We start from the raw sequence: 11,741 nt of genomic DNA, 5'->3' as shown, positions 1-11,741 counted from the left end.
AATGACAAACCCCCTCCCGGACAGTGTATTGTGTGTAAAGGCAGAGCTGGTGTTTAGTGATCATGTTACAGAGAATCACAGGGAGGGGGGGCAGCTTGTTACAGCCTGCTTTACAATCCGACCCCAGTGTCAGAGTTCCCTATGGAAAAAAAATTGGATTTCTAGGATTCAGGCCTAATAATAAGTTCATAAAAAATGAAGAAAACTTGCTATGTGAGTCATGAAAATATGCACACATATACATCATCACTGCATCTCTAAATTACCACAATAAATGCTAATCATTTACAAAGTTAGAAATGTATTTTAAGCAAAGTTTGCCTGTTCTTTGATTCTGTGCTGAGTCCAAAACACTTGCAGAGTAAGTCTAATCTGATAAGGCAGAGTCACTGGCCCTCAGAAAATGTGACTCCTTAGTCATTTCAATGTCAAACAATAACAGCATTTTGTTGTCCACGGAGAGGCTGTCGCAGGTCTAATGTCACCCAATCATAGGATCTGGGTGTGAAAATAATTGAGCAGAATGAAATTACAAATTAGTAGAGACTTATTATTTATTATTACAGGTATTTATATAGCGCTGACAATTTACGCAGTGCTTTACATACTGCACATTCACATCAGTCCCTGCCCCCAAGGAGCTTACATTCTAAGGGCCCTACCTAACATACATACCTACGAGGGCCGATTTAGACAGGAGCCAGGTAACCTTCCAGCATGTCTTTGGAGTGCACAAGCACAGGGAGAACATGCAAATTCCTTGTAGATAGTGTCCTGACCAGGATTTGAAACAGGGACCCTTAAGTGCAGCAAGGCAGAAGTGCTAACCACTACTACCTTGTTAGTCAGGAACCAACTTGAGTTTAGTTAGTGGCTCAGACAAGCAGATGTTTTATTTGCTTTATGCTATGGACTGCCTTTGAAACTGTGTTTGTTTGCTGCATGAATGAATAACAGTGCAAGACAAACCTGCCTGGACTGCTCCTGAGCGCCCTCATCTCATGCATGGTTTACTGCTACAAATACCACTTGAGCCCGTCCTCCTTACAGAGTGTAATCTGCTTTTACTAACAAATGACTTGTAATTCCATTCAGCCAGGCTTGTGATTCAGGCACTCCTGCAACACAGCCAGACATGTTACACCCATACTTTCCTGTTTTAGTTTTGCCTTTAGCCTGTCGATTGGTCAATGAATAGGAATCATAAAAACTTCTATGTCATTGTCAATTAAACAGACAGGTGAGACAGGTAGGTGTAAAAGCTGAACCAGGAATTAGGGGAGTCATTTCTGGGTTTGCAGTGTGGTAGATGTGTGTGCTTCACAGGACTGTAATAAGTGAAGAAATCACCAGCAAGAATTTCAGACCTTGTTTATTGACATCCAAATCAGGACTTACACTGTATGGCAACGTTTCGGAGCGCACAATGGTTCCTTCTTCAGGCAACGAAGTGTCACTTTGTGGTGGTAATTTCTTCACTTATTACTGATCTGCCAGCGGCGCTATCCGCAGTCACTGCAGCATCCATCATCTATCCCTTGGATCCTTTCTGGTTAGGAGTGCAACTGACCATATGCCATTAAAAATCTTTTATTAGGTAAACAATTCACATACATGTGTTTTGATTGTATGTTTATCTGTCTGCCTGGAGCTATGCTTTAAGAATTGTCATTGTTCTGTGTGTGTCCGATGAGTGGGTTCACATTAAAGATGAAAAGATACCAGCACATTTATCGCTCTCCCAGATTTAATTTTTTACCAACCTGGACTCCAGAAGTGATCTGTATATCATATGTTGTTATATTGCTGTATGGTGTTTAAATCATGAAACATTATATAGATATGGGGACTATGCAAATGAAATAAATTGTTTTATTGAAGGAAAACAAAATCAAGTCAAGCGGCTGATTTGGTTTATTGTACTTGTCAGAAGCAAAGCATGAGAAAATGTGTGCGCAGTATTTCTTACATTCTGGAACATACACATATTTTAAGCTACATTTCTTTAAATAATGCAGCACAGGAAATTGTAACAAATAGTACGGTCTCATCTATCTTTCCACACTTCCCAGAAAATGATTTTGCTGCTGTAATAGAAGTTACAGTAGTTGAGACTATTGACGTATACTGCCAACATCTCAGTATTTTTCATTTCATTCACCGTGGCCTCAGAACACCTCATATTAATTTCTATCTTAAGAGCTCCTCATCCGAATCCTGCTTTCCAGAGTCCAATTTAATCAGTCTCTTCTCCAGCCTCAAAGATATCAGATCCTTCCTGGTGATCATCCCAACTGCCCTGTTCTGAAGATCTACAACTGTCAGATGGCGCAGTCCCAGAGTTCGGAACAAAACATAAGCCCGCTGCAGAGAGAAATGAGCTTGGACGCACACGGCTGACTTATTAATATATGGCTCCTGTGAAAACAAACTCATTGTTAGAACATGTGCCAATTCGCAATAGGGCAAAACTGTTTAAAGGAGATTCAGAAATATGTTTGGAGCACAACACAATTCTACACATACTGTATGTACATATATGAATTTCAAATAGAACTCCTCATTTAAAGCTAAGGTTCGGAAAGATATAAAAGGCACAAATGAATGCCACACTTTAATCATTAATATTACAGGTATTTATATACTGCCGACAAGTTATGCAGTGCTTTACATACCACACATTCACATCAGTCTCTTCCCTCAAGGTGCTTACAGTATAAGGCAGGGGTGAGCATCTCCAGCCCTCCAGCTGTGCTTTAACTCCAAATCCCAACATGTCTGTAATTGTCAGTCTTGCAATGCCTCATGGCACTAGTAGTTCCACAACAGCTGGAGAGCCGGAGTTGTCCATCCTCGGTCTAAGGTCTCTACCTCACATGCATACATACAGGGCCAATTTGGACAGGGGCCAATTGACCTACCAGTACGTCTTCAGCGGGAGGAAACCCATGCAAGCACAGGGAGAACATGAAAACTCCCTGTAGATGTCTGACTGGAATTCAAAGGCAGTAGTGCTAACCACTAAACCAGTGTGCTGCCAAAAAAACTATCATTATATGTGTTTATTAAATGCATATAGCATAAGTACCCGAGTTAGACTTGGTATCAGTCTCTTGCAGTCTACTGTACAGCAAAGCTCAGAGAAGAGGAGAGTGAGACATTTCAACAAGCCAACTGCAGGGTGCTGCAGTGTGATCAGCATGCTGATAGAAAAAGAGAGCAGAGTGACAGAGATATGAGCTAATCGGTGCATTGCTTCTCTTTTCATTGTCCAGTCAACGGGTAGGGGTGGGAAGGAGACCTGTAAGTAAAAGTGAAACTGCAGGAGAAGATCAGGTCCCCTTCCCTGCCAAGCCGTACCCTGTTGTGTGGAAGAGCTGGGTAAATCTAAGGAAGGAAGTACAAATCCTTTGGCAGGTAAAACAGCTGTCATAGATGTGTTTCATTTGTGTATTTAGCGGCTTGCTGGGAGCTAGGCTTTAAGATAAAATGCACTAATTGTTTCCAAAGTGCAGTGATAGGCTACTATCAATCAATTTATTCTGTATCCTCACATGACTACAGTTAGGTGAAATGTGATCAGTTTATATAGGTAGTGACACTTTGACTAAATGATGGATATGTGTAATGTAATGTGTACATGTTTCTGTCCCCAAAAAAGGGTATAAAATTCATTTCAGTACAGCGCTGCATGACGGAATAAATGTCAGTTAAAGTACCGCAGCGCTGAATACTGAAAAATGGCCTGGATGGGAAGGGGGTTTAACACCGCGGATGTCAACTGGTTAAACATTCATTGTACTCCTTAGTGAACATTTTAAGTCAATTACAGAAATCCCCTGATTGTTAGTATGTGCTAATTTTATAAACATCTTCATATTTCTATATAAACTATCTAAAAAAATAAATTTCATGATACCAAAAGATCCAAAACAGTTTTGGAGGCAGCCAACAAGAGAAACAAAACCAGTTAATTGTGTTCATGCAAAACATCTATTCTATTCTAAAGAAAAACTCCAAGAACATTTCTGCTTCCAGTCTCAGACTGGACAGAAACGCACCACAATTTTTTGACCCTCTCAAATAGAAAAGGCCAAGCTGCGCTATAAGGGTTATCCAAAGTAAATGTTCTACTGAGTGCAATGCACAATCGTATAGTGATACCTTCTACCTAATAAAATGCCAATCAGCCCTGAAAATGACTTCTTATTAGAGAGTCTGAAAGAGCTTGTCACATCTGACTCTCAAGTGCGTCCTGACTCTCGAGCACTTTGTGGCCACCTTGTAATAAGTAACAATTTTCCAGGATGACTGACATTTAATTAGGTAGAAGGTGTACACACACTTTGGTTGACCCATGTTGCACAGAATGACCTTTTCTATATAGAAGGACATACACTGTGATGAGTTGTTATCCAATTTGTAGCTAGAGACAGATGTATCCTCGGAGCTTTTCTTGGTCTATAATGATGTTTTTTCTTCATATTGGTATCTAAAATGATCACATATTGTAACTCCAATTGCAGGAATAAAATGCTTCCTGTGAAAAAATAATTATAGTGTATGTTGAGGCAATTTTTATTTTCTTAGTGTTGGGTAGAGTGGAGAAGATTTAAAACTGCTATCTAGGGCTCGGTTAGAGAGATTTACCATCACTTCCTGTACTGCTGGCAATGTTTCACCAGACAGGAAGTGTGGGGAATTTAGATAACAACAGCTCAGACTTAACTAAAAATGCTTTTCTCTAGTAGTGTAAGGTGAAGGCTGGGTCATAGACTTTTGACTATACCCGTTCATAATGTGGACTTTCACTCAGCATGAGGTTGTAGTTACACAACCACATAGAGACTTTTCTAAAATGTACACAGGCTGAAAAAACTTTCTGTGCTTTACCAAAACTGTTCATTGTTGCTAGTTATTTACCTTTACCAGCATACCATCTAGCTTTCAGCATGCACACCTTTTAAAGAAGAACTCCAGGTAAAGAAAAAAAAAAACTTACCCTTGCATTAAGGTTACCCCTGCACTGCAAGGGTTAAGTGCAAGGGCTTGTTTTGTCTAGGGGGCTCAGATAAAGCAAATATACTTAACCGATCCTCAGTCCCATAGCAGTAAAGACTCACCACCCTCCCCCTCTGCTCCGACTATGAAATGTCCTTTGGCATCCTCATGTCTAATGCAGGTCAATGGACCAGCATAACATGTGGTGACATCAGCGGTCCCTAGACCGCCAGAACCCTTGTTTCCCTATTTCCACCCAGTTAAAACAAAAAAATCTATGTATACAGGTCTGATACCAAATGAAAGTCTTTTCAACACCAAAAAAAAAAAGTATGATCCTTATGGAGAACTACGAATGCTTTTAAGCTACATAACTGAAGCCTGACCTTAACACTCTGGGACTTAAGTGATTAATAGAAAGTTCCCCTTTTACAAAAAATAAATAATAATAAATGATTCTTCATAAAAATAAATAAATAAAACCCCACAAATCAGGTAAGTGGCAAGCAGGCAAGACGGGGGTGGGGGAAGTTGCGACCTAACCATGTTTCATGTTCATCCTAAATATGGGGGTAACATCAAACATGTTCAGAAAGGTAGACTATTAGTCCTTAAAGGCTAAGTTCACCTTTTGCAAAAATTAAAGAAATGCATATTTAATCATATTAAAAAATATGCATTTCTTTCATTTTTGCATTCAAGCCTGGAAAGCATTCTGATCACTCGATCACAGCTGCAAAGCTCAGGCTTCTTCACATTCTCGCTCAGGCAGAGCTTGTACTGAGTTCCGGAGTTTCAGTTAGGAGAAATGGGGGGAAGGACGACTGGACTTTAAACTGCATTACATCAGGTCATACAGTGTCCAGCCGTCCTCTCTCTGGTTAGATGCGGTAGAGCTGACCTTATTCCCATCCGGCCGTCCCTATCCATCTCTCCTAACTGAAACTCCGTACCTCAGTACGAGCTCTGCCAGGGATAGAGTGTGCAGAAGCCTGACCTTTGCAGCTGTGATCGAGTGATTACAATTGCAATGCTTTCCAGGCTTGAATGCAGAAATGAAATTATTTTTTTAATATATTATTAAATGTGCATTTCTTTAATTTTTGCAAAAGGTGAACTTAGCCTTTAACCAACACCCCCCTGTACATTTGGACTGGACTTGTTCTTAAAATATGTAAGCAACAGCTTAGCTACAACATTCCCTAAATATTTGATTATTAGCGACAACATTCCCTAAATATTTGTCAAATTTCATTATTAGAAATGATGTTATAATTCACCTTATTTTGTATGGATGGTTGCTGCAGCCTGCGATTCTATTGCATGTATATATGCGTTTGATTGGGTATGTATGATGTCGTTTTCAACAACGTGCTATGGCGGTGATTTATATGTGATTTGAATTATTATGGTCTTTGTAAGTTTTTACATTTTGCTACACTGTTAAATTTATGTGGAAAAAAAAGAGTTCAGAAATAGTCGTACTCCATAAATCGGACTGTGTACATTGCTACTATACCATAGAGATTCTCATCACCAGAATAAATGAAACCATACTTTCTATACTGCGACTCAAACTGCATTAATGAGGTGCTGAAAGCAGGATTTGTTAAACCGTTGACCGCAGGCATACCTTCAGCTATTGTGACTGGACCAAATCCAAGTATTAAGATTGAGAATGAAATCAAACAACATTTTTGTTTTCTTTAGCTGTAGTATATTAGATGCTTAAAATCTCTTTACAGTCTATTTCATTTCCTTGATAGTAAAGTATACTGTATACTGTGCTGAGGAAAGTGGGTGGCTGCGGGAATCATGGAACCTGTACAGTGTACATCCAGACAGCAAGGCTCACACTGCTGCATGCATCCATCTTTGACATTCTCATGTAAACACACCCGACAGAAAGAGATTTTCTCACACAAAAATATCTTCATTTACCCTCCAGATGTGCCATCAAAATTACAAGAAAAGAGTTACACATAAAAATAAATTGATGTTAACGGGGCTAAAAGAACATCCTGTGACATTCACTGGCATACAGTTTGAACAAATATTGTCTGAAGCTTTTTCTCAGTGCACTTACTGCTAGTGAACACAGCTGTCACAGATACAGTTCATGCAGCATCATTATCGCAGCGGTTGATTAAAAGGATGCTTAAAAAAAAACTCTGTGCAAACCTTTTCTTAACCCCTGCAGTGGACTACCCCCACCCTGCAAGGGTAAATGCTCCTTTTTGTCTAGGTGCAGAAACAAGCACTTAACCAAGCACTTAACCCTTGCAGTGCAGGGGTAGCCCCACTGCAAGGGTCAAGAAAACAACTTCGACAGCTTTGTGAATAACCCCCATAGTTTCACCTTTATTAGATGATCCTCTCATTTCCTTTGAGGTTCATGTCAACAGGCATTCTAGTGAAGTGCTGCATTTTCCATTTGAACATATGCAGCTATTTATTGTTTCCCATAGTTACCAGAATCCATGTTTCATTTTAACTCGGCACCACGGAAATGAATAGTTGCTATGGGCAACTAAAATGTATCTTATTAGCACAATTTTCACACATTGTCCCTATAGTCACCATAAAAGAAAGGTTAAAATATGACTTGGACAGGTTCATACATAGCCCAGCAACAACATGCACTAATGTTCATATTATAGGCATTGGCTGAATGCATCATATGAAGTTGCACTACTTCAACATTTGGCACGCGGGAACTTTAAGGAATTCTTAATGGTAATTACAAAGGACATTGTTAAGAGTAAAAAGGTCATCACAGAATAGTTATTCAGGAAAAAAAAAAGAGGGGCGCGCTATTATCATATTTATTAAGCATTACTAAAACAGCCAGATATGACATGTAAATTATATATTATCCACAGACCGCGTATCACAGTGTCAATCTGGAATGCATTTTAATAGAAACAAAAAACTCCTCGAGACTTCTTTGTTGTATTTTCTTGCTGGCTCATTTTATCAACATCTGTTATGTTTATACAATATGAATTAAAACCCAGGAATGCTGTTTGTACTGTGCTACTTTTGTTGAAAATGTAAAGTCTCAGGATTGGCAATGTTTATGTAAATCAGTGCGGCTGACACAGCCATCATAAACAAATGATTTAAATATAACAAACACATTGTTCACAGAGGAAATGTTTGTTTTTGTATTTGGCTCTGTCCTTACCAGATTGATGAAGAGTTGCTGATACTGAGGGTCTGCAGAATATTTGTTCAGCAATGTGTTCAACCGAGCCTCATCAGGAAGCTTTTCCACCGTTACCTGGAAGAGACCGCAGAACGTAATGCACTTGAGAAACAAAAGAAGCAGGCCCAGGCATTCACACTAAATGAACACACTACAAAAGATGAATGACCATTCACAATTACTGCTGATGAGCCTGAATGATCCCGGACACAGTAATAGAGAACGGGGACCTATCATAATCTCAGCAGGTGTTATATGGCTAGATAAACAATCTTTAAAACAAAAGAAAGAGTAGAAAAAAAATTGCTAGCTTCATCCCACTGTGGTATCGATATGTTCAGAAAACTAACACCTGTTAGCAGGATGTGCTAGTACTCCCAGCATGTCACTATACTGAATTGTCAGGCCCCAATTCTAGGTGTGACCTTGAAAAGCAGTTTCCTGTCCTGGCAAAACACTGAAAAGACTTCTTTGAAGCGGATCCTCCGTGTGCTATTTGATGGTCTCACTGTGAAGCTATAACATGTTATAACATATAGCCGGCCACAAGAAAAGTTTTTAATATAGTCTTCAAGGCTATTAAAGTTTATCTGGACTGTCACTTCAGCAATCTGGACTGTACACCAGGTTGAAGGGAGCCAGCCAATAATTGCATGTCAAAGGTTTTTTCAATTGCATAGGCTGGTTTCAAAACCACAAACGCAAGCACAAGAGAAGAAAAAATGGCAGGAAGAGGACACAAGAATAGTCACAAGTATAAACTAGCATGTTTATTTTTGTCAACACAAATGACGGAGCAGCGCTACTACCCTATGGGGGCGCTGGCAGCCCTAGTGTGGTTAGCAGTGTGAAACAGGAAAAGTAATGGGTGACTTACGGTTAGGATTTCAGCAGACGTGCCTGAAGGTCCCCTGTGGAGTGGCGTCCGGGGTCTTGTATTACTCCGAGGCTTGATAAAGAGGATATCCCTCGAAACACATAGCCGACTCCAATCACACCTCCCTCTGTTACTGACCCACAGCAACTGGTGCACTTCTGACAGTCTTCTCCGACACGGCGTGGTGACACACGGCAGGTTGTGTCCTAGAGCCGTCAGCGGTTCATCTCTTCCCCCTCCAGCCGCCGCGCGCTCGGCCTGGCCAGCCGAGTATGTGAGCCTGGTCTACACATCACACTCAAGTTCCGGTCCGGCAGCCATCCATCCCTTGCCATTTGCCCAAAGGACCTGACAAGACCCCGGACGCCACTCCACAGGGGACCCTCAGGCACGTCTGCTGACATCCTAACCGTAAGTCACCCATTACTATTCCTGTTTCACACTGCTAGCCACACTAGGGATGCCAGCACCCCCATAGGGTAGTAGCGCTCCTCAGTCATTTGTGTTGATTTTTGTGATTCACAGGGTTCCTCCCCCTGTCTTAAGGAGCTTTGCACACCGTTGCGTTACGTTGCGCGGCCGAAATCGACAGTCACGCAAAAAAAGGTGCAGGAGCGCTTTTCGAGCAGTTGTCACACGTTTGTGGTTCCATAGACATCTCTATGCATTGAAAACCGCTATCGCCTTGCCTTATTCATTCTATAACCCACCTCAAGCCTATACTCCTATCTGTTTTACTAGTAATTTATAATGATTTCGCATTTTACTTGTTTTACTAGTACACTGTATTGAGGTTGCAAACTCATCTTTGTAACATGTATAATAAGGGCAAAGGCATGTATCATTGGCTCAATGGTCTAGGTGTGAACCTAGCCTTATAGTTCTGAAAAATAAACAGTTTTAAGCTATTTCAAATGCTGATTAAATTTAATGCAATGGGTGCTGTTCCTTGATGTTTAAAAGTTTTAGCTTCCTGCAATCAGCTGGTCAACTGAGCCCTGGCCCTGATATCCTGGTGTGGTGGCTCCTTATCCCTTGCATGGTCCCATGGAGCCACCCCTCTCTGTGCTAGTAAGCGGTGTGTGTCTCCACAAACACACAGGCACAGCAAGCTATTCTCCTGCTCCTCCTTCCTCCTTTCTCACTTCTCCAAACTATTGGATGGACAGCTGCTGGACACAGTGCTGTCCTTTGTGATTTTGTACTGAACTAGAAGTTCAGGGAGCCAAGCTGAGAACCAGCTGTTCGGAAACATGATGACTGTAAGTGCATGGACAAAAATGTACAGAAATACTTTGCTGGGCAATGTATATTTGTTTGATCTGGATTCATAATTGAAAAAGTTTAAGAGTTTAATACTACTTTAATTCCCTGAACTGATACCACCTCTTCTATCCATAGCATTCAGCCCTAGTAGTGAACCCTAGTAGTGAGTTTACTATGTCGATAGTTCTCCTACTACCTGCACTTGATTTAGACATGATTTATTTTTCTGCCATAGCTGTCCGTTTTTTGTCTTGTTTATTGCATTTGGTATGTTCCTCTGTTCCCTCCTCCTGTTTTGGTGCTAGTTACGGTCTTTAGCTAGACACTCCTTGCTTTTCTCTGATACTCAGTTTTTGCTATGCCCATGATCTATAGTTATGCCCCTGGGAAAGTCCATAGCACTGGATAATCTAAAATGTGAATGACTTCTTAGCATACACAGAGTGACTTTACCTGTTCCTGGCAACTGAACAGAGAAGTGGGGTAGTAAAAAAAAAAAAAGGTGAGTTTGTGGTGCTGGTAAAGAGGGGATATAATTAAATCCCCATATTTAATGAGTGAGAAAACATCATAGTTGAAGCAAGCAATAAAATTAGGCTGTGATTATAATCTGACTGACTGTATATAAATAATGTATATCATATTTTTTGCATACATTAAATCTGTATTTGCTTCTGTGTTATTAATTAAAAAAACAAGTGAAAGCTTTACTTTAGAGGAACTGTAAATACTAGGTAAATTTAGGCTTAAAAAAATAAGGACTGAAGTCCTTTATTGGTCTGCCAAGAACACATCTTGGCAGAAGTCAAGCTACGTCTTCAATGCGTGCCATAACATACCCACACTCAGTTGTTAAATGTAAATCAGCTGAACCTAAATAATGCTTCATGTCAGCTAGGAGTTGCAATTACAAAGTATTGCAGTTTTGAAAAAAACAAGAAAACTGAACTCCCATCCATCGTAGCTGGCTGTATTTGGTTCAGTGTCTCCAGTGCTACAGATGTTTTCTTCTACTGAGTTGCTGTAGCACTAGTCAGAATTCAACATCATTTATTAGTATATTAAATGTAGGGGTACCTTGGCAAAAGGTTATAGAAAAAAGGAGCACAAACAGTGGCGTAACAATCACTATAGCGACCCAAGCGGCCGCTTTAGGGGCCCGGGGCACAGGGGGGCCCGGCCAGGACATTCCTGATGCCCTGCGGGCCGCCTGGGTTGCTTTGGCAGATCACGCTGCTGGCTGTCACTGGCGGCTGTGAAGAGAAATGTGCCGCTGTTCAGATCACTGGCAGTGATCTGTGCAGCGGCGCGTTCCTCTCCACAGCCGCTGCTGAGTCAGTGAGAGCCAGCAGCGGCGGTGGAGCAGGCTGGACCCAGCAGTGGAGGAGG

At 40.9% G+C, this 11,741-nt stretch overlaps 1 protein-coding gene across 2 annotated transcripts in view; it reads right to left on the bottom strand.

Annotated features, from left to right (window-relative positions):
* Positions 1-1,926: 1,926 nt before the first annotated feature.
* The window catches only part of LOC108798153 (chloride channel protein C-like), a 103,101-nt gene continuing 93,286 nt past the window's right edge, over positions 1,927-11,741 (bottom strand). For both annotated transcript variants that reach the window (XM_018569883.1, XM_018569884.1), the window contains exons 15-16: positions 8,189-8,284; positions 1,927-2,418 (exon numbers count right to left, since the gene is read on the bottom strand). In XM_018569883.1, the coding sequence (XP_018425385.1) occupies positions 2,191-2,418; positions 8,189-8,284 (324 nt within the window). In that variant the 3' untranslated portion in view covers positions 1,927-2,190. The remainder of the gene's footprint in view (positions 2,419-8,188; positions 8,285-11,741) is intronic.

This window comes from Nanorana parkeri, unplaced genomic scaffold (genome assembly GCF_000935625.1).
Source record: "Nanorana parkeri isolate BGI_ZX_2015 unplaced genomic scaffold, ASM93562v1 scaffold1416, whole genome shotgun sequence".
Classification (NCBI taxonomy): domain Eukaryota; kingdom Metazoa; phylum Chordata; class Amphibia; order Anura; family Dicroglossidae; genus Nanorana; species Nanorana parkeri.
This window is presented reverse-complemented; position numbering and strand designations above follow the sequence as displayed.